The 23,941-nt window shown below is 37.5% G+C and overlaps 1 protein-coding gene across 5 annotated transcripts in view; it reads right to left on the bottom strand.

The window, feature by feature from the left end:
• MSH3 (mutS homolog 3) overlaps nucleotides 1-23,941 on the bottom strand; it is a 173,911-nt gene that overhangs the window by 12,078 nt on the left and 137,892 nt on the right. For all 5 annotated transcript variants that reach the window (XM_061151922.1, XM_061151923.1, XM_061151925.1 and 2 more), the window contains exons 21-22: nucleotides 4,944-5,130; nucleotides 1,083-1,212 (exon numbers count right to left, since the gene is read on the bottom strand). In XM_061151922.1, coding sequence (XP_061007905.1) covers nucleotides 1,083-1,212; nucleotides 4,944-5,130 — 317 coding nt within the window. The remainder of the gene's footprint in view (nucleotides 1-1,082; nucleotides 1,213-4,943; nucleotides 5,131-23,941) is intronic.

Here is a 23,941-nt window from a genome sequence, read left to right as displayed (position 1 = left end):
AGTAAGTGGAAGGCTAAGAAAAAAATACTGTAACTCTCACATAGCAGTTCTAACAGAGATGAAAAGAACCTGCAGGCAGAGGGCATGGATTCTAGGTTCAAGTCAGCTCCCACCCAAGGTGCCTGACATGGGGGACCCAATTTACCTGAGATTCACTTTCCTTGTCAAATTAAGATAAAACATATGTCCAGTATAGAATATTAGGGATAGCACTTTGCCGACAAAGGTCCGTATAGTCACAACTATGGTTTTTCCAGTAGTTATGCACGGATGTGAGAATTGGGGCTATAAAGAAGACTGAGTGCTGAAGAACTGATGCTTTCAAACTGTGGTGCTGCAGAAGACTCCTGAGAGTCCCTTGGACAGCAAGGAGATCAAACTAGTCAATCCTAAAGGAAACCAACCCTGAATATTCATTGGAAGGACTGATGCTAAAGCTGAAGCTCCAATAATTTGGCCACATGATGCGAAGAGCCCACTCATTGGAAAAGACCCTGATGCTGAGAAAGATTGAGGACAAGATGAGAAGGGGGCAAAAGAGGGTGAGATGGTTGGATGGCATCGTCGACTCAATGGACACGAGTTTGAGCAAACACCAGGAGATGGTGAAGGACAGGGAAGCCTTGTGTGCTGCAGTCCATGGGGTCATAAAGAGTCAGACACAACTGAGTGACTGAACAGCAAGTATAAAATATTGCTCTTAGTAAGTAATTCATGTTAAATCATATTTTGGGAAATATATTGGGTATTTTTCAAAGATGACTAATATACTTGACTGTTAAGGCATCTTTCCTGAGATGGACCTAGGAATAAAATCTAAATGTTCCCCCTCACGCCACCTTCTTCTTGAAAAAAAATGAGATAAAGAGGGCTAGAGAAGGACTCAGAGATGGCGAGGAGAAATGCAAACTCTGTTTGACCTTAAGCTTAGAGAAAATGATGTTGGACAAATGTCAATTACGATCAACATTTGCAGCTTTTATTATTAATAAGCAGTAACTTCATGTTCCTATGAACTTTGAGTTACTCATCACAAAAACCAACAGAATGATACTTGTACTTACTGCAAGAACAATTCATACCTGCATCCTGTTTGCTTTCATCCTCGTTGACCAAAAATCCCATGTGATAATTCCCCACCTGTTGTGAGTAACTTTTTTCTAGCTCACAAACTGGTGGATAATGGGTAACAAACAGGGTTAAGGATTTCACCTAAAGCAGTGAGACATAATGAAGGTTATTTTATTTTTAAATTTAAAATTTTCTCCAACTTTATTTCGAAAAATTTCAAACCTTCATAAAAGCTGCAGGAAAAGTACAATGAACATTCATATATTCTTTATCTAGACAGCCATTTGTTAATATTTTGCTGTATTTCCCCTTCCTTCCTTCCTTCCTCCTCTAGACACACACACATGAACACACGTTTTTTTTCCCGAACCATTTAAGAACTGCAGACATCATGAAACTTTATCCTTAGATACTTAAGATTCTATCTTCTGAGAACAAAAACATTCTCCTCCATAACCAGAATAAAGTTATTATGCTCAAGAAATTTAACATTGATATATCACTATTTGGGCTTCTCTGGTGGCTCAAAGGGTAAAGAATCTGCCTGTAATGTAGGAGACCCAGGTTCAATCCCTGTGTCAGAAAGATGCCGGGGAGAAGGGTATGGCAACCCACTCCAGTATTCTTGCCTGAAGAATTCCATGGACAGAGGAGCCTGGTGGGCTATAGTTCATGGGGTCACAAACAATCAGACACAACTAAAGTGACTAACACTTTCACTATCATTATTTACTAATTATGTAGTCTGTGAATTTCTCTTACTGTCCCAATAATGTTCTTTAGAAATTTCTTTTTTAAAAAAATGTATTTATTTATTTGGCTGTGCTGGGTCTTAGTTGCGGCATGTGGTATCTAGTTCCCGAACCATGGATTGAACCCAGGCCTCCTGTATTGGAAGTCTCAGCCACTGGATCACCAGGGAAGTCCCTAGAAACCTCTTTATATTAAAAAAAAAAAGAATCAAGACTCATGTAGTACACCTGGTCACGTCTATTTAGTCCCCATTAATCTAGAAGACTTATCCAGATTTCTCTTTTTTTTACTTTTATGTCTTTAAAATTTTTGAAGTATCCAAGATAGTTGTTTTGCATGATCTCTCTCAATTTGAATTCACCTGATTGTTTTCTCCTGATTAAATTCATATCAAAATTTATTGCCAGGAATATTACATATACATGTAGGTGACATAATCTTTCCAATATATCACATGAAGAGGCATATGGTGTCAATCTTATCTATTATTGGGGGTGCTAAATCTGATTATTTGGTTTAAGTGTGCGCCTATTCTTCACTGTACTGACACCTTTCTTCTTAATTAATAAATAACTTGTGGGGTGACACTTTGAAACTGGGTGAATATCATTTTCTCCAACAATCTTACCATCTATTGATCATCACTGCTGGAATCAGTCATTATTGTCACAGCTGACAAGTGTCAATTTAAAAAACAGCCTTCTCTATTTATTAGCTGGCATTTTGTAATGTAGAGCTTTCCCTTCTTCCCACCCTACCCTCACCATTTTAAAATTTACTTTTGTGTTGTTACTATCAGTATGGACTTGTGGATTACTTAATTAGCACTGTTTTAAAGCACATGTTCTATGTGTTTTAGAAATCCTTGTCTTAGGGGAAGTTAACATTAAATCTTGGTCTAAAAATAGCAGAAAAGGGTAATCGAATTAAAGAACTCCAGTTTTGATTCATCTGCCATTTGCCTTATTAAAAGTCAGAACATATGTCTTCTGTCTAAAAACAAGTACAAATAAACTTATTAAGGCAGGGTTTCTTTGACAAGTTGCTCTTAAAATCTGTCCTGAAGTATCTTAGGAGCAGCTGGCTCCCTGGAGACCCTTCCCTTAGCTGACAGGCATTTCTAGCTGGAAGATCTAAGGGTTTGGGCTATACCACTGCCCTCATCAAGGCCACACTCAGCTTACAGCAGCAACACAGAGCCTCCCTGGTTCCTCCTCTCTTCCCCATTCTAGCAATCAATAGACATCATGAAAAATACAGATTTTCATCCATAAAAAGGTTAGGAACTCTTGTTCCTGAAGAATCCTCTTCAATGACTTTCCTCCAAGATAAATTTTACCTAAAACTAACACTTTCTTCACCAACATTTATAATATCCAAAAACTGCTATAGAAGCAATGAAAACAGAAGTGACAAATTTAATTCTGTCATAATTTCTTCCTGAAGGTTCTTAAATAACTCTCTGGAATTTTGACAAACTGCTTCTGGCAGACAGACTCCAACGTGGCCCCAGCGATCTTCACTTCTTGTTCATGCTCTGGAGGACCCTCTTCCCACACTGAAGAGCACTGGCCCTGTGTTCTCAACAACATGATGGCAAAACCAAATGCTCTCATGCTTCTACCTTGGCCTCTTGGAATGCCTCCCTCTGGGGGGAGCCAGACGCCCCTCTGTAAGGATGCTCAAGCAGCCCATGGAGAGGCCCACAGGGTAAGGAATTGAGGGCCCTGGCCAATCGCCTCACCAACCTGCCAGCCATGGGACTGAGCCACACTCTAAGAGGGTCCTCTAGCTCTGGCTGACAGCTTGACTGCAACCTCAGCAGAGGCCCGGAGCCAAACCACCCAGGCCAGCCGCTCCCGACTTCCTCACCTCCAGACACACCAAGAGATCAAGAATGACTATTGTTGTTTTAAGCCACTAAGTTTAGGGGTAATGTGTTATGTGGTCATAGTAACTGATACACTGCTACAGAGTAGATACAATTAAATTCAAAGTTGATAAATTCAGCTCTGTCATAATTTGCTCCTGAAGGCTCCAAAAAAAGGATATCTGAAATAATTTTTTATTAAATGAAAAATTCTTTAAGTTCTATAGAGCGTTACAATTTTCAAAAGTTTCACACACATGATTTCATATGACCCCATAACATCCCTTTTTCTTCCTACCCTTATAACGGCTCTCCCCATTCCCTCTCCCCACTGGTAACCAAGAGTTTGTTCTCTGTATCTGTGAGGCTGCTTCTCTTTTGTTATATTCACTAGTGTGCTGTATTTTTTGATTCTACATAAAAAGTGATATCCTATGGCATTTGTCCTTCTCTGTCTGACCTATTTCACTTAGCATAATGCCCATCTACGATGCTTAAAATGGCAAAATTTCATTCTTTTTTACAGCTAAGTAGTATTCTTAACTGAATGTTTAAAAAATGTGTTTTGGAGGCAGATATTGGACTTTATTGAATCCATGATATATAGTTTCTATAATGATTATAGAAAAGTTCCTGAGTTACACCTTTTTGTGAATACAGAATTTCTTTTTTTAAAGAAAATATTTATCTTAAAACAAAATATATCATCACTAAGTATGTAATGGGGAGAGTTTAATGAAAGTGACAGGGATAGAAAGTTTGACATAAGTAAAATTGTACACTGAGATGCTTAGGAACAAACTCTGAAAAAAAAAAAAAAAAAAAGGACACACACTGAAGGAGAGAAGTTACTAAAACAGACTCAAGAAGATCAGCTCAAAGGCCTTATATGGAGATCTTCCAGGATATTGCTGAAAAAAAGTATTTCACAAGGCAAAAATGGTACTATCTTTTATCTGTGCAGGTAGATGGCCCTTGATCTTAACTTAGTTTGCCAAGGATAGTAAGATACAGTTTCCAGGTGGAAATATTGCCAAGGAGGCCTTTCTCCTACTGACCAGGTTTATTCTACTTCAGCTAAAAAAAGGAAGACATATCAAAGAACTCAACATTATTTAGTGGCAATCTACCTGAGTTCCAGGTATAGCATCTGAATGATCAATTGCAGGAATAGGATCAACTATAACAAAGATAGTGTTGAATATTTAGAAACAGATCAGCGTACAAAAAAGGTATGCAAGATACTTACATCTCTAATGAAATGTTCAAGTGTAGCATAAGCAATGGCGATTCCATCATGGGTGCTCGTCCCCCTTCCCAATTCATCCAAGATAACGAGAGACTGCGGTGTTGCTTTTCTTATTATTTCTGCTGTGTCAGTCAGTTCTTCCATAAATGTACTCTGTCCTTTATATATGTTATCCGCAGCCCCCATCCTATAGACAAAATGACAATATCTTGATTTTCCTTCATTATTAGGATGCCAGACATTATTTTCTGAACAATCATTATAAAAGATTTCCATGAGTCTATGTCCTTTGAGCCAAAAACAGCTGAAATTACATTAAACAAACCAAAAAGATGTTGTATGTAAACTGTGTCTAATATCAAACGGCACTTTACAGAAACATTCTGGAGAGAATCCAACGTATTGGACAGAGTTCTTGAAAAGCAGGGGAACCTCCGACTAGGCCATTTTCTGACTAGTCATTTCAAACCGAAGTTTTGGTGTTTACAGGGCAAAACAATACTTGTTGGTATTGCTGTGTTTAAAATCCATGAGTAACAGTATACTGTACAGTCAAAGGCTTTTTCCAGTGTTTCCTTAAGATTCCACACTGATTTTACAAATTAAAGGACCACACTAAAATAAGATAAAACTATTTTTTATTTGAACTAAAATTATAGAAGTTTAATAGCCTCAGACACCTAATACAGGTTTCTAAAGTGGACTTCATGGAATAGAAGTGCTTAAGAGATATCAAGAAACAGGTTCAAAGGATTTAAGAGTTCTTTCCTGTAAGACTTCTTAGAGCCTTTAATATTCTACTATACATTATGCATTTCTTACAGCGTCTCTAGTACATAGCATTTCAGACTCATTTAACCATGGACCCTTGACACTTCCCCTGGAGTGTCAAGGTCTACAATAATGGTCTGACAATAATGGTCTACAGAACACATTTCGGAAAATGTACAAAAGAAACTGGGGGGCGGGGGTGAAATTAGGTATATGCACTCCAGGCAACTCAGTCAGCAGCAAAACCTAGAATTGACTCTGACCCACTAGCCAGCTTTGTAAATGCTGTAACTATTAATATTTTCTCAGCAAAATACCTTCATCAATTCAGCTTTTCTACAAAAGTTCACATGTGACCCATAGCAGGATAATATATCTCTTATTTCTGGAGGAACTCTTGGTGAAACCAAGGCTTCATCAATCTGTGATTGGAGCCCTGCAGTGGGCAGGAGACAGAGTGTAATCCCCTCCACACAAGACTGGTGGAGCCCTAGAACTGCTCTAGTGGCATTTAGAAACTATAACTAATTACGTCTCTGATGGAGGTGATATGGGTTTACTCAAAGTGCTGCTGATTTTATCCATTTTCAAATCAGTAACCACAAAACGTAATTTCTGAAATGCTGCTGACTTAGGAGCATTCTGATTACTTTATCAAAGTTCAAATTCTGTTATTTACCTCACTTTCAAAGTTCACTTTACGAATAAATTCCCTACCATAAAGCAAGAAGATTAAACTTTCCTATCTCTGCAACCACACCGAATTCTTCAGAATATTAATGTTTGATCCTCACTTAACGATATTTTATTTTCTTCCTGACTGTGAACTGATGAAATGAGCATATATTTGGCTGACAGTGAAACAGCTCTGATAAGGGCAAATGTCTGGGAGGGGGTGGTCTTTGATTCAAGAACTAGAATAACAAGCAAGCATGGGATAATATTTTAATGCAATGGTTTACGTATAAAGCACTTCTTAGAAATACTACAGAAACAGAACGGTTTCACTGGAACTGCAGGAACTGTAGAATGCTCTTGGGAAAGATATTACAAGGTGAGATTTCAAATCAGGAGGGAAGAGTGAATGACCAATCAATAAAAAAAAAAAAAAGAAAAAGATGGTAGTTAATTGGTTGCTTCAGAAAGAAAAAATCAACAAAGATGTGTCCTTACTCAAATCATATTCTAAAATAAATCTATACAAATTTAAAAGTTGAATGTAAAAACAGAAACCATAAACATAACAAACAGTCTAGATGAAATATAATCTCTAGACAGATAGGTGGGTGGCTTTATATATTGATCTGTGTGTGCGTGCTCAGTCGTGTCTGACTCTTCATGACCCCATGAACTGTAGCCTTCCAGGCTCCTCTGTCCATGGAATTTTCCAGGCAAAAATACTGGAGCAGCTTGCCACTTCCCATTCCAAAGGATCTTCCTGACCCAGGGATCGAACCTGTGTCTCTTGCATCCTGCATTGGCAGGTGGATTCTTTACCACTAGCGCCACCTGGGAAGCCTACATGACATCAAAACATGTGAAACAAATCCCACGGTACCAGCATGTCTCACAGTATTACAGGGTTTCTGTCTTTAAGGAGGTTGGGCCAGGTTTGGGTAGATCTTGGATGTATTTTTATTAAACAATGGTCTCAACTCTACTATAAGACCAGTGGTTTTCAAATATTTTTTTACCTGTTAAACCCTTTGTTCACATGAAATTTTATAAAGAAACTCACTTCGCAGATGAGATAAAAGGGACACTGATGTGGCCAAGAACCCAGCACTATGAGGCTCACTTTCCTATGCAGAGGGGGCTCTGTGGGAATCTTAACACCCTGTAGAATAGTCTGAAGGCCACTGCATTATTAGCAGCCAACATATTTTCTTTCACAATTCCATTTTTCCACAGCATCTGATGATAAAGTAGCAATGCTGCTCAGCAGACAATGAAGAAATGCTGGCAATTAAACAGTCACTGGGATCACTGGGGAAGTATGTGTTTGTCACTGTGGCAACTGTTTATTGATAAAAATATTTTCTGTTAGCTTCTCCTAAGAAATTTAAGAGGTTCCTCTCCTTAAGAAATTAATTTTTCCCATAAACTTCAGCAATATAATAACTTTGTAAGATTCTGATGGACAAAGAATTTTATCACTAAACACATTTTCCTTTTAGTCTTGGTTACTAGGAAACAATTGAATAACATCTTAAAATAATAGCAAACAGCAACTGTGACTTTATCTAATGTTTCTATGCTAATTTCTCCTTGATCTTTGAATACCATTTTACTTTCTTATTATCCTGCTCTGTTGTATATATCCCAGTAAACTGCCTAAAATAAGTTTTTAAAACAAGGAAGGGTTTAGCATCCTTAACAAAAAGTCTCTAATTTTCTATCACTCTAACAAGCATTTACAAGACATCCTATGGGACAATGATCCTGAATTTTTTCAAATGTTAAAATATATTAGAGATTTAAGAAATTTCAGAACATATGTCATTGTTATCATTATGCCTGTAATTGTATTCATATGCAGTGAAAAATGGAAAATACACTCTAGAGGTTTCATCTCAGAGTTAGTTTGCTCTGAGTAGACAGGTTACAGATATGTGATTAAGAAAAAAAAAAAAATCACTCTGATATTTTTAGGAGTGGAGGCTCACTAATCTTTCTAATCCCCTACCCCCTCCTCGCCTATAACCCTTATATAGGTCAACAAAGCTTAATAAAGCATTAATGGAGAAAAGAAATTACTACTTTTTTGAATCAGTTTCTAAAGTCAAGAATACTTTCATGAAAATATGAACAAGGGTTTGTTTTTATGAAGTCTTGATATTTTGAAATAACATTCTAGACGTTTCTAAATTATAGCAAATGGGTGGGCCTCTGTCCATTCAAAACACAATCTCTGGGCCTTATGAAAGGAAAATGCTAGCATGAGAGAAATACTGCAATTAACAGGGGGGAAAAAAGATTCTTTATATTGAAAGGAAGTAACTGGAGCTTAAATATCAAAATTGCTAAATAGAGGCAAAGACTATTTGTATGCATCAGGATTTTTTGACATATTTTAAGTGCTTTTAAAATAATATATAAATGTATATTATTTTACATGTGTATATATATATGGCTTAAGAGGTAGTTCAGTGGTAAAGAATTCGCCTGCCAATGCAGCAGACTCAGGTTCAGTCCCTGGGTTGGGAAGATTCCCTGGAGAAGGAAACGACAACCCACTCCTTGCCCAAGAAATCCCATGGACAGAGGCACCTGATGGGCTACAGTCCATGGTGTCACAAAAGAGGTGGACACGATTTAGCGACTAAATAACAACAGCATGCATACACACACACATAAAACTAAAATTTACCACTGTGGCATTTTTAGGCGTATAATTCAGTGGTATTGAGCACATTCACAATGCTGTCCAGTCATCACTACTATCCATCAGCAGAACTTTTTCATGATCTCAAAATAACTCATTAACAACTAACTCCCCAATCTCCCCTTCACTCAGCTCGTCTCTGCAAATTTACCTCTTCGAGCTTCTCAGATAAGTGAAATCACACTCTATTTGCCCTCTGTTTTGCACAGAAGGGCTTTTATATTAGTTAATTTTGCCTTCTTTTTGAAACTGAAGATGTTCTACTCACTTCACTTTGCTAAAAACTTTGCAGAATTCTGTATAGTAATGGTGTCCTCGCTTGTTTTTTCTTGCAAATTATATAAATTTTACAAAAGGAAGATAATCTCCTGAATAGCAAAAGACTCTGATTTTTAAGAAGGATGGTCTAAGGGGAAAAAAAATTTAAAGTCTAAGAAGAGAAAAGGCTGAAAATGATTACCAAATATTGAAAACTGTGTATACATAGTATGGTACTTAAAAGGTATAAAGAAATGTGAAGTAGTAGATTTGTATCACATTTAAGTAAACATAAACATTAACCCAGCAATGGAATGAAATCACAAAGAATTTACCACTATACATGTGCACTTTTTAAAAGCCTGGAAGGTCATATACCTAAAGAACAATGGCTTTCAGGTCGTGGAATTATAGGTGATCTAAATTTTTTTCCTTTTTGAGCTTTTCTATAATTTTAAATTTGCAATGAACAAGCTTCACAGTGTCATCAGAAAAACACATGTTAATTTAAAAAATCACAATACATTAAAATACTTTGTACTCTACTGATACATTTAAAACACTTTACATTCTACCGTATCATTTCTTTAAGACAAGGCAAAATGATTATAATTACCAAGAAAAATAACCAGCTTTCTTCTACCAATGAGATTATTATAATAGAAAAGAAAAAGATTTCTCTAGTTTACCTGTCTCTACTAACAGCTGCAATCAGATCACACTATGGTATTTAAAGTCAATTTATAACAACTATGACAGTGAACTGCAAATATAACCAAGCACAAAACCACTAGAGCAATCTTTCTGGGTCGATGGAAACATGCTGAGAATCAAGGCAGCAATCCAGGAATGCCAGACTTTTATGGGCTCACATGAAACCACAATCACCAGAACCACCTACAAAGCACACGCAGGCCATGTAAGAAGGGCACAGGTGTTTTCCTACCAAAAGAAACTCACAGTGTGCTGACTGGGCAAATCATTTCAGTCTACTCAGGGGGATGGTCCCAAGAAATTCAAAGGAAAATAGTTAACTATTTCTTCACTATTTTCTGTGAAAAAACACAAATAATTAAAGCCATCAAAGGGAGGATAAGATTAATCAGTCATGAGGGCAAAAACTAGCCACATTAATTAATAAGTATTAGTTAGTAAGAGGGGAATCCGACACAATCAAAGGAGGCATTGTTATAATGGTATGAGCTCGAGCAAATCACAATCTGATTTCCCTTCTGTAAAACGTCCAGCATTGAGACTGAATAGTAGCTCCTAAACCTGGATATGTTTCTGAATCACTTGCAGAGGTTCTTTTTTAAAGAATATTTTATTTAAAAAAATTTTAAGTGTAGAGGGCTTCCCCAAGTGGCTCAGTGGTAAGGAATCCACCTGCAGCGCAGGACACATGGAGATGGGGGTTCAATCCCTGAGTTGGGAAGATCCCCTGGAGGGCGAAATGGCGTTATTTCCCAGTATTCTTGCCTGGGAAATCCCATGGACAGAGGAGTCTGGTGGACTACAGTCCATGGGGTCACAAAAGAGTCAGACACAACTGAGCGACCCAACAACAATAAATAGCTGATTCACAGTGCTAACAGTTTCAGGTGTACAACACAATGATTCAGATATGTGTGTGTTTGTGTGTATTCTTTTTCAGATTCTTTTCACTTACAGGTTATCACAAAATATTTTTTAGAATTCTCTGTACTATACAGTAGGTCCTTGTTGGTAATCTATTTTATGTATAGTGGTATGTAAATGTTAATCCCAACCTCCAACTTTATCCCCTCTTCCTTTCCCTTTTGGTAACCATAAATGTGCTTTTTATGTCTGCAGGTCTGTTTCTGTTTTGTAAACAAGTTCAATTGTATGTTTTGTTTTAGACTCTAATATAAACAATATCATATGATATTCTTCTTTCTCTATCTGGCTTACTTCACTGAGCATGATAATCTCTAGGTCCATCCCTATTGCTGCAAATGGCACTATTTCATTCTTTTCTATGGCTGAGTAATATTCCATTGTGCACATACATCTTTATCCAGTCATCTGCCAATGGACATTTAGGTTGCTTCCACATCTTGGCTATGTAAATAGTGCTGCTATGAACACTGGGGTGCATGTATCTTTCCGAATTATACCTTTGTCCAGACATACACCCAGGAGGGGGATTGTTGGATCATATGGCAATGCTATTTTTTAGTTTTTTACAGAACTCCATATTGTTCTCCATACTGGCAGTGCCAATTTACATCCCCACCAACCGTGTAGGAGGGTTCCTTTATTTCCAACACTCTCTTCAGCATTTATTATTAGTAGACTTTTTGATGATGGCCCTTCTGACTGGAGTGAGGTGATACCTCATTGTAGTTTTGATCTGTGTTTCTCTAATAATTAGCAAGACCAAGAATTTTTTCATGTGCCTGTTGGCCATCTCTACGTTTTCTTTGGAGAAATGTCTATAGATTCAATGTAATCCCTATCAAATTACCAACTGCATTTTTCACAGAACTGGAACAAAAAATTTTTTTTAATTTTATGGAAATACTAAAGATTCCAAATAGCCAAAGCAATCTTGAGAAAGAAAAACAGAGCTGGAAGAATCAGGCTACCTGGCTTTAAATTATAGTACAAAGCTATAGTAATCAAAATAGTATGGTACTGGCACCAAAAACAGATACATAATCAATGGAACACAGTAGGAAGCTCAGAAATAAACCCATGCACCTACTATGGTCAACTAATCAATGACAAAGGAAGCAAGAATACAGAATAGAGAAAAGACAGTCTCTTCAATAAGTTGTGCTGGGGAAATTGGACCATTATATTTAAAACAATTGAAAAGACTGAAATTGGAACATTTTCTAATACCATATCAGTCATATCCAACTCTTTGGGACCCCAAGGACTGTAGCCTACCAGGCTCCTCCGTCTATGGAATTTTCCAGGCAAGAATACTGGAGTGGGTTGCCATTTCCTTCTCCAGGGGATCTTCCAGACCCAGGGATTGAAGCCAGGTCTCCCGCATTGTAGGCAGACGCTTTACTGTCTGAGCCACCAGGAAGTCCAGTACCGTATATGAAAATAAACTCAAAATGGTTAAAGATCTAAATGCAGAACAAAATACTACAAAACTCCTAGAGGGAAACATAGGCAGAACATTCTTTGACATAAACTACAGCAATATCTTTTTAGATACATCTCTTAGAGTAACGAAAATAAAACCAAAAATAAACAAATGGGACCTAGAAACTTAAAAGCTTTTGCACAACAAAGGAAACTGTAAGCAAAATGAAAAGACAACCTACAGAATACAAGAAAATATTTGCACATGATGTGATTGACAAGGGATAAATTTCCAAAATAGCTCATATAGCTATTAGCTCATATACAAATAGCTCATATAGCTCATTAAAAAACAAAAACAAACAAACAATAAAAAAACAAAGGTACACAATTAAAGAAGGAGAAGACCTAAGCAGGGGTTCTTAATTACAGAGTCCAAAAATCTCCTTCATCATACTGGTAACACTTGAATCTCCAGGGAATCTACATTTCAGGGACATTCCTGGAATCTGCACTTAAAACTAAACCAAATTAAACCCTCAGGTGACTCTGAAGCATTAAATTCATACAACCACTTCCCATCAAAAAGATGAAGTGAGATATCTCCTGCTGGGCAGACAAAGCTATAGGAGCTAAATAAACCAGAGAGACACTCATAAGGTAACATTTCTAATGCCAATAAAATTCTCAACAGCCCACTCATTTAGTAAAATATAATGTGGTTTTTAGTGCTAGTATTTACTACCAACTAGACAAACACTCCAGTATTCTTGCCTGGAGAATCCCAGGGATGGAGGAGCCTGGTGGGCTGCCGTCTGTGGGGTCGCACGGAGTCAGACACGACTGAAGCGACTCAGCAGCAGCAGCAACAGACAAACACATACTAACTCAAGATGTTTTCTTTCTATTCAACAAGGATATATATATTTTAATAAAGTATAAATATGGTACTCAATCAATATGTCCTGAACTAAACTAAATTGGGCAAAGAGACGAGTTATCATCCACACAGCCAAAAGCAAACATTTAAGATAATTTAATTTAAGCATCTGAAGACCTATTACCTTCAAATTCACTCTCAAAATAAACACACTTGAGCCATTCTGGTTACACAGCATTTCTGAAGCTGGGGGCCATAAGAAAGAGTTTACATGGGGAGCACGGCATGAAAATTACTAAGCAGGGGCCACTTAATGTAAATACCCCTTTCTACCAACATTTAACTGACATAAATAGACATAAATTATGCTGAGAGAAGCCAATTGTTTTATTTTAAAACTAGACAATAATTCATTGCTTTTCTAAAACTTAATTACTGAGTCTAAAGCACTGAATAAGGTTTAAGTTTGCATTTACCAGGATAACAAAAAATAGATCTTAATTCAGTGATACACACAAAGATGTTAATGATCCTTGGAAATAAATGTCTAGAAATATCTCACTGATGAATACATATATCACAATACACTGATATAAATATACCAATTATGGCCAAATGAATATGTGTGTCAAAATTCTATTTTTAAAAAATGCTTCTTATTCAGAGAAAGGTTCACATGAGGTTACAACATTCATCCCAAAGCCTCTTGTTTATAGCTTTTCATGCATTTGTTTATTCTTCTTATAGCATAGCACATAGTAGGTACTCAATAAAATATATGCAAAACATGAATTTATACCTAGTGTGGAAAATATCCAACTAATAATGCAAAAATAACCAATTTAAAGATACAGCCTGGAACCACATGTCATGCATATATGTTAGATTTTATTATTTTTTCCATTGAGCACAAGAAAGATTTGAAGTGATTTGGAGTAATAATATATTTATAACAGAAGAGTTACAATGAATAGGAAAGTAATATTACAAGCCATACAGCAGATTCTCAAATTTGAACAGCAAATATAGCATGAGCTTTTAAAATGCTAAGTTTAGGGTCTCAGGCCAAAGATTCCAATATAATAGGTCTGTGACAGGTCTTATGAGAAAGTAGCATTTTTAACAAGAATCTTTGATTCTGATACAGCTGTTCTCAGAATCATGCTATAGAAGTACTCATGGGAGAAATAGTCCCATGTAAGAAGAGAAGGGGAAAAACAAACCCCGAATTTGTTTCCATATTCCTGCCTTGAATTTAGCTCTTGCCTTCCTGGCAATCAACACAAAAAGTAATTAAAGAGGAAGCAGCCATCAGCTGAAAACAAGAGGCCTGGCGGTTTGTTAGGGAAGGTTAATAAAAAATTGCTTCAAATCTCTTTGTAAACAGGCAGTGTATGCACATGAAGAGAAAAAAAAATTCCTTAGCATTAATAAAAAGTGATTTATCAGATGGTACTTTATGTAAAACACATTAAGTAACAGGAATGAAAATGTCTTTAAGAGCAATTTTAGGGAATACAGAGAAACATCATCAAATGGGTATTCTTATTCTAATTCATTTTAAAACATCAGGAAAAATTTTATGCACTGCTGATGGGATTCTAAACTGGTCCAGCCTCCTTGAAGACCAAGACAGATGCACTTTCCTTATACTCTACCATCCCACTCCTAGAAAAAGTCCAGAATCAGCAAACTCACTTGTATACTACATGTGTCTAAGACAAGTATCAGCACTTTTGATATTTGTAACCAATTTGGATATTAGATATTAATAAAGAAAAATGGATAAACTATGGTACATGCATACAATGAAGTGAAGTCGCTCAGTCGTGACCGACTCTTTGCAACCCCATGGACTGTAGCCCACCAGGTTCCTCCATCCATGGAATTTTCCAGGCAAGGGTACTGGAGTGGGTTGCCATTTCCTTCTCCAGGGGATCTTCCTGACCCAGGGACTGAATCCGGGTCTCCCGCATTGCAGGCAGACGCTTTACTGCTGAGCCACCAGGGAAGCCCCATGCAAACAATGGACTACCATAATTAGAGAAAAATGAGTGAACTAGAATTACAAGGATCCATAACAATAAAGTTCATAAATAAAACACTGAGGGGGGAAAAGCCACTTAAAGAAGTTTAAAAGCATGCCAAATAATTCTGTGTATTGTTTCAAAACATATCTATATTGTAAAAATACAGAGAAATTCATGGGGTAAAAACCAGCCAAAAAGGGCGGTTACTTTGGATGGAGTGGAGAGGAATGGGACCAGGGAGGACTATGTGTTTAGCTGTATTGGCAATGCTTTATTTCTTTAGTAGGGTGAAAGTTACATAGGGGATTGCAATATGTCTGAATAATTTCATAATAAATAAACGAAAAATGTGAGAGAATAATATTAAACCATACCCTAGTAAAAATTTAAAATCCTAGGGATACAACTGAAGGTGGTCCACACAGACTCCTTTCCAATGGTAACAAGAACAGAAGGTGAGGACAAGGGATGGACAGGGAACAGGGTCCTTTCCACTAGAGCAGTGCATCCCAGATGGAGCTTCCAGAGGCTGAAGAGTTCAAGGAACCTCTGCATGGTAGATACACAGCAGCCAATGGCAGTATGACTCTAATCCATATGAACTGATAAGCAACTCAGTTCCTCCACAAATTAGGAAATAAAAGCAAGCTACATAACAATAATGCCTAGTATTAATATAATTGGATTTTCCTGGTAGCTCAGATGGTAAAGAATCCACCTACAATGCAGGAGACCTGGGTTCAATTCCTGGGTTGGGAAGATCCCTTGGAGAAGGCGATGGCTACCCACTCCAGTATTCTTGCCTGGAGGACCCCATGAATAGAGAAGCCTGGCGGTTATAGTCCATGGGGTTGTAAATAATCAGACACAACTGAGCGACTAACACTAACATTTTAAAAAGAGAAGATTTATGTATACTTGTAAATTTGCAGAAAGTTGTATAAAGAACCATAAACAGATGCTGGCCTGAGGAGAAGGTAAACATCTCACTTTATACCCCATTACATCGCAGTTTTCGTAAGAAGTTTCTATTACTTTATAATTAATCAACAGAACTCTCCAGCAAGGGCTTGGGGAAATGTGTCTCAATCTTGGCCACCTTCAAAACCATCTGGACACATGAAAAATTCAACTTCCAGACCCCACCCCAAATTAGAACCCCTGAGGTTAGGGTCCAGTACCAACATATTTTAAAAGCTCCATTAAAAAGAATTCAAGGTACACAAGGGTTAAAAACTCAGAGATGTTAAATATACAGATGGCAATGTTTCTGTTATGAAAATCAAAAACACCAGTGATACTGATCTGACAGAAAGCCATCAATTCCTAGGAAGAACTAGGGCTACTTAGAGGTTCAGTTAAAACTTTGGAAACGTAAGATCTGATATGTTGCTGGGAAGCTTCAAGGCTTCAAACCTCAAATTCCAGGCAACTGAGTTAGGAAGAGAAGTTCACCCTAGGAAAAAAGTATTCCCAGACAACAACGAAATACACATTTCAGTAGACTCCTAGGAAACATCTCATTTTGACTGATACTACCCTTAATTGGGGGGTTGGGGAGGTATTTACTTAATTACATGTTTATTTCAGAATTTAGAATATATTCATAAGCCAAAGGAAAAAAGTCACCATAATGCCATATCCTTCACAATGATTTTGGAATAGAGCCTTCTATCTAGATGGTTTGCACTGCATATATTTACATATATAATTTCTCATACAAAAGTGGAATCATACCAAATGCCAGGCTCTGTAACCAGCTCTTTTTTAGGTATTTTAACAAAAATATTCTTTTATGTAATACTACCTCTGGATGGGTCCACCAAGACCAGGTAACTAATAAAATGCATCTTCAAGTAGCTGAATAAACTAATGTGTTTAAAGGAGTTAACTCAGAATGAATACTACTCTACTGGGCTGCCCAGGTGGTGCTAGTGGTAAAGAACCCACCTGTCAATGCAGGAAACACAAGAGACATGGGTTTGATCTCTGAGTCGGGATGATCCCCAGGAGGAGGGCATGGCAATCCACTCTGGTATTTTGCCTATAGAATCCCATGAACAGATAGCCTGGGTGGGCTACAGTCCATAGCATCACAAAGAATCAGACACGACTAAAGCGACTTTGCTGTTGTATACTGAAACAACGAATTCAGTGTTGGCAAGGTTTAAAGCTCAGGTATTCTCTTAAGCAGTGACTGGTCACTACTCTAGTTCCTTAAGGCTGCCCCTGGTTCCTGAGTTCCAGGCACGCCTTCACGCCATCATCAGCGCAGGAGAAGCAGCTCACATCTCACGTGAACACCCACCGTGTCAGCTACTTCCTGAATCCCAAGAGGAATGGGTCGACCACCACTCCACTCTGTGGGGCTGGAGCCTCTGAGTCGAGGATTCTTAGCTGTTTTACATCCTGAGAGTTCCAAAAGAGTAAATGCCAGGGGGGTTATATTTGGTTAACATCTTTCAAGGATAACAACTAAGACCAGAAATTCATAGTGGTTTCACATCCTTTTAAATATTCTCAAAGCCTATAAAGCTGATATTATCAAACTTTTGTTCTATAGGTGTCAGACCTGAAGCTAAGTTTAGAAAAGGAGTGCTACACTAACATACATATAAAGACAGACTTTAAAATCCAAAATACTAATGACAGACTCTAGAAGAAGGAACAAAACTCATATTTACTGAGCACCTATTATACGCCAGGTACTTCACATACTTCATTTTTATTTCTCACAATAATCTATGATTTAAGCAGTATAATCTCCATTTTTATAGGTGATAAAACTGAAACACTGAAAAGTCAAGTAATTTAGTAAAGGTCACACAGTTGTTAAGTGGAAAAGTGGGATTTGTACTCAATTATAACACATCTTTTTTTTTTTTTCTTTAAATAAAAGGACACCATACTTCTTTCAAGGCCCCAGGTGAAGTAACTAGCGCATGGTCAGGAAATTGGTTAATTTGTATGGAAACCTGTATTTTCTGGCTCTAAAGCTTCCATCCTTTCCCTATACTAACCTATCTATTTACATCTTCAGGCCAGTTCAGTTCAGTAGCTCAGTCGTGTCCAACTCTGCGACCCCATGGACCGCAGCACGCCAGGCCTCCCAGTCCATCACCAACTCCTGGAGTTTACCCAAACTAATGTCCATTGAGTTGGTGATGCCATCCAACCATCTCATCCTCTGTCATCCCCTTCTCCTCCTGCCTTCAATCCTTCCCAGTATCAGGGTCTTTTCCAATGAGTCAGCTCTTCGCATCAGGTGGCCAAAGTATTGGAGCTTCAGCTTCAGCATCAGTCCTTCCAATGAACACCCAGGACTCATCTCCTTTAGGATGGACTGGTTGGATCTCCTTGCAGTCCAAGGGACTCTCAAGAGTCTTCTCCAACACCACAGTTCAAAAGCATCAATTCTTCACCACTCAAGCTTTCTTTATATTCCAAATCTCCATACATATACTATATACATAAACTCCAACTCTCATCCATACATGACTACTGGAAAAACCGTAGTCGTGACTAGATGGACCTCTGTTGGCCAAGTAATGTCTCTGCTTTTTAATATGCTGTCTAGGTTGATATTATCAAGAGATAAGAGAATCCTAGTGATCCATCCAGAACTGGGCAAAGTCTTGGGTTTTATTCTATTTACGTCAACTTAACCCAGCACTGTTTCATGGGTGCTGTCAAAAGATACAAAAATCCTGAGTCAGAGACAAAGGACTTATTACCCATGTTGGTTTGCATCAGCTGTTAAGTCCCGTAGGGAGAAGGCAAAGGGCTCACCATGGATGCAGATACTGTGCATGCAGTGGGTCATTAATCAAGCAGAAACACCAAGAGTGAGGACTGACTACTTGTACAACAAACAGAAGCCAGCTTCCTCATTGAGGGGAGATGTCACCTTTTCTCTCAATATTGCTTACTTCAAGTCCACCCCTGACAAAAGCCTAGGTAGGGAGAAATAGGGTTTTCTTGGTATACTCAGCAGGTACATGCAGAGACACTCAGGGCCCATGGCAGACTGCTTCTGCCAATATAAACATGACCTTGAGGTCCATGAAACAACAGCTACTTAAAGGATAAAGCATAAGAGAATGTTCCATATATATGTGTTTAAATCTTTATAATCTATTTATTTCTTTACTTCTTTGACTGATTCACAGTTAAGTTTGCTAATTAACTAGTGTTTTAAAGCTGTGCTCAATCATGCAGTATAAAAGACCAGTATCTCTCTCTGTTTCAAACAGATCTAGAGATCCAAATAGATTTAGATTTGATTTGTTTGCCCTGATTTCAGAGCTTGTGTTACAAACTTTTACCTAATGTTTGGTTGTCTCTCTTTTCAAGACATTAGCAGCCATTTCTAATCATTGCCTAGATGTATAATGACATTAGAGATTGAAAAAAAAAGAGGGGGAGTGATATTCTAATTCCACTATTACCTCTTTGCTAGCTGGAGCACTGCTATAAAGGGAAAATTCTTCTCATCATTTTTTGGAAAGACATGGTAGCTGCTTGATTCTCCCCTTTATCTTTAAATTCTCATTCTCCAAAGTGGTTAATGACTTCTTGTTTTAAATATCATGAATTCATTCTAATATCCTCCAAGGTGACCAATGCATCTTTTTTTAGAATCATAAATTCATGGACATAAACATACCCCACTGGACATCCCTCTTAAACATGTTCAAGTCTACCACTCAAAAACAAAACAAGTCCCTTACTGGATTTCTCACCTCCTCTTCCCAATCTGCCCCAGCATCGTCTACTAACTCTATTTCCTAACCTCTCACTTACTGTTGAACCCTCTGTAACTGGAGGGTTAAAAGTTATAACCTCCCACCGCCCAAACATAACAGTTCTTGCAAAGGGCACTAGTCACACCCATTTTGCTAAAACGAAGGCAGACTTTTGAGGCTTCATCTCATTCAACTACTGTGGACCACTTCTTCCTTAAAGAACTTTTCCCCATGCTTCCATGATACTGTGATGTCCTGGTTTTTCCCCTACCTCTCTGGCTGCTACTCCTCTGTTGGTTTTTCAAGCTTATTCTTCTTACTCAGCCATGACATGTTGGCAGTTTTAAGGCTCAGTCTTGGAACACTGTCTTCTTTACTATACTCTCTGCCAACAGGATCCCATTCACACCCAGGATTTCACTCCCCACTTACACAAAGATATCTCACAACAAATCTATATTGTTACCTTTCATCTCTCCCTCTGAACTCAAATTTTATATTCAACTGACTACACGACAGCTTTCTTAAGGTCTAAGAGTGTTTCTACCTACTGCATACAAACATAAAGTCAATACTCAGTCATCAAAAAGATGAAATAAGGCCATTTGCTGCACCATGGATGGACCTAGAGATTATTATACTAAGTGAAATAAGCCAGGCAGAGGAAGACAACTGTCAAGATATCACCCATATGTAGAATCTAATATTTAAAAAATGATACATATGAACATATTTACAAAATAGAAACTGACTCACAGATTTCAAAAACAAACTTATGGTTACCAAACAGGAAACACGGGGAGAGGGATAAATTAGGAGCCTGGGATTAACATACACACACTACTATATATAAATAAATAACCAACAAGGACCTACTATATAGTACAAGGAACTCTACTCAGTATTCAATAATAACCTATATGGCTAAAGGATCTGAAAAAGAATGAATATGTGTATATCTATAACTGAAGCACTTTGCTGGTCCACCTGAAACTAACAACATTGTAAATCAACTATACTCCAATAAAATTAAAAACAAAACTGAAGTCAGGATCCATGAAAAAAAAAAATCATCCTCTTCCAGTAAATGCCACCATTCTCCAACCAGATGCACAAACTACTCTCATCTCTGAAAACTCCACTTATTTATCTCAGCCTCATACCTATCTATCATCAAGTCCTGTTGATTTATCTTCTAACTGCCTTTCAATTATGACTCCTTTCCACTTTAACACTACAAACCCAGTTCAAACTACTGATACCTCTCACCAAGGCCACTGCAAGGGCCTACTGAAAACACTGGTCTGATTAACTGTGTCCTTTCTCCAAACACCTCCTCACTGCAGCCAGTGTAGAGGTGATCACGCCAAGCCTTTCAGCGGTTTCCCGTGGCTTTTACACAAACTCCTAACGTGGCCTACACTCTGTGTAACTTGCCTATTGTCTTCATCTTCATATCTTCATTGAAAATCGTGCTGCCTAGAGAACAACCATTCAATCTGTTGTCTATGTGTTTGTTTGTTTGTTTTAATGTGAAAGAACTTTGCACATGCTGCTTCCTTGGTCTGAAATGCTCCTTCTTCAATTTAACTCCTCCTTCACACACACATCACTTGCTAAAGGGAGCCTTCCCCTGACCTTCGTGACCAGATCAGATCCCAGTACCACAGGCAGTCATAGCCTCTTGTACACAACCTTTGTAGACTTGTCATATCTGCAATTTTAATTTATTTATATGATTTTTTGGTTTATGCTAATCTTCTCCATCAGGTAAACTTCATGGGAACAGAAACTATGGTTGCCTTGTATTCCAAGTGGTTGTCATGTTAGATGTCAAGTTAGTATACGTTGGATGAATGAACAAATGAAAACCAGTAGATAAATATCCAAGTTTGTTGAAATTAATATGCGTGTCCTCTTCCAGAAGGCTTATTGTGTTTGCTCTCATGTACTTTATATAAATATTTTATGTACACAGAACAATGTCTACTCATCGATAAGAATGTTATTATATTAATATTATAGATATGTTATTATCATAAAGGTTAGCTGTTGTTATCACTGAATTCACTCCTTGTGGCAGAAACTATTTTCTGGTTACCTCTGAATCTATTCCTGAACACCCTGTCCCTTACCTAACTCCATTATAAAACTAGACAAAATCAAATTCATAATTTGTTTCGCTTATAATTATCACCATGAGACACAGTTCTGGTTAGTGAAATATAAGTGAAACTTTCTGGGAAGCTTCCAAAAAGGTATGGACTTCCTGAAAAACAGAAGCTTTGCATTCCTTTTCCCTTTTTCCTCACGCGAATATCAACGTGATGTCTAGATTCACAGTAACTATCTTGCAACTATTAGGAGAAGACAACCAAACTGAACAGCCACTGAAACACCAGAAGTGGCCACCTACTTCAGGCCTTTTTGTTCAATGAGAAAAGTGAAACCTATTTTCTTTTCTATTACTTGTGTATAAAAATACTCCTGATATTCTGCTAACTAGATTTTCTTCCAGACAAATTACCTTACATGGGCCAAGATATTTTTTCTCTTTGTTTTTATTTTCCCTTCTTTATATCTTTTTTCTCCTAATAAAATTTCTCTGTCACTCTCCCAAATAATGTAACCAAAATAAAATATCTAGTATATTTTTCTTAGGAGACAGAAAATTAATTATAATTTTTAAAACTAAAGAAAGATTTTTAAAATTTCTTGAAAGTGAAAGACAGTCATGTCTGACTCTTTGTGACCCCATGGATTATCCAGTCCATGGAACTCTCTAGGCCAGAATACTGGAGTGGGTAGCCTATCCCTTCTCCAGGGGATCTTCCCAACCCAGGAATTGAACCAACGTCTCCTGCATTGCAGGCGGATTCTGTACCAACTGAGCTATCAGGGAAGCCTAGTTAATTTACAAATATATGAAAATCAAAATAACATTCGTTTGGTGACATAGCATAAAACAGAATTTAAGCTGCTTTGCTTTTGCTCATTCTTAGATATAAAACCAAGCTTTAAAGTATTTTAATGTCTATTCAAATACATGAACATTAGCATGTGATATATTCTGATGTGTTCAAGGGTCAAATATTAAATAAGCAGGAAAATAAATCAGATACACTATAGACACACTTTGACTACGTGCTATAGACTATATTTACTTTTTTCTAAAAATTAAGTGTTCAGTTCAGTTCAAGTTCACTCACTCAGTCGTGTCCGACTCTGTGACCCCATGAATCGCAGCACGCCAGGCCTCCCTGTCCATCAACAACTCCCAGACTTTACTCAAACTCATGCCCATCGAGTCGGTGATGTAGGAAGTATAAATAATACTTTAAGAACTCATAAATCTGAATAAGTAGATTAAACTATGAATGTTAACCCATGGGACCAGGATATTTCACCTATATTCTAAATATGGCATGCAATTTAGGTTTATATGTTGAGGGTAAGTCTTAGCCTCATGTTATGTCCTTAGAGCAAAAAGGAATATGAATTAAATTATCTTGGGCCAGTGCCTTTTCCAGTCTGTTCTCAGTTCCCCATCTATAAAACAAGGAGGGTAGACCACCTATAAAACATGGATAGCAGACTTCTCTACAAAGCCTAGAAACCAAGTCTCCAAGCTCTCTACCTCTTATTAAGGCAGAGCAGATATGCTTTTAACTAATTAAATTTTGATCTTCTACACATGATTTCCTTTAAAGAAACAGCTCAGTAACTAAAAACAACTTGGAAACTACTGGACAAAATGATCTCCTAGGTCTCTTCTGATATTACTTTCATGATGAAGTGATTTCTTTAAACTCCTAAATTCTAAATAGCAAAATCCTACACAGCAAATCTGTTCAACTAAATATGTA

This window comes from Dama dama, chromosome 9 (assembly GCF_033118175.1).
Source record: "Dama dama isolate Ldn47 chromosome 9, ASM3311817v1, whole genome shotgun sequence".
Taxonomy (NCBI): domain Eukaryota; kingdom Metazoa; phylum Chordata; class Mammalia; order Artiodactyla; family Cervidae; genus Dama; species Dama dama.
The sequence above is the reverse complement of the archived record's forward strand: the minus strand, read 5'-3'. Positions and strand labels throughout refer to the sequence as shown.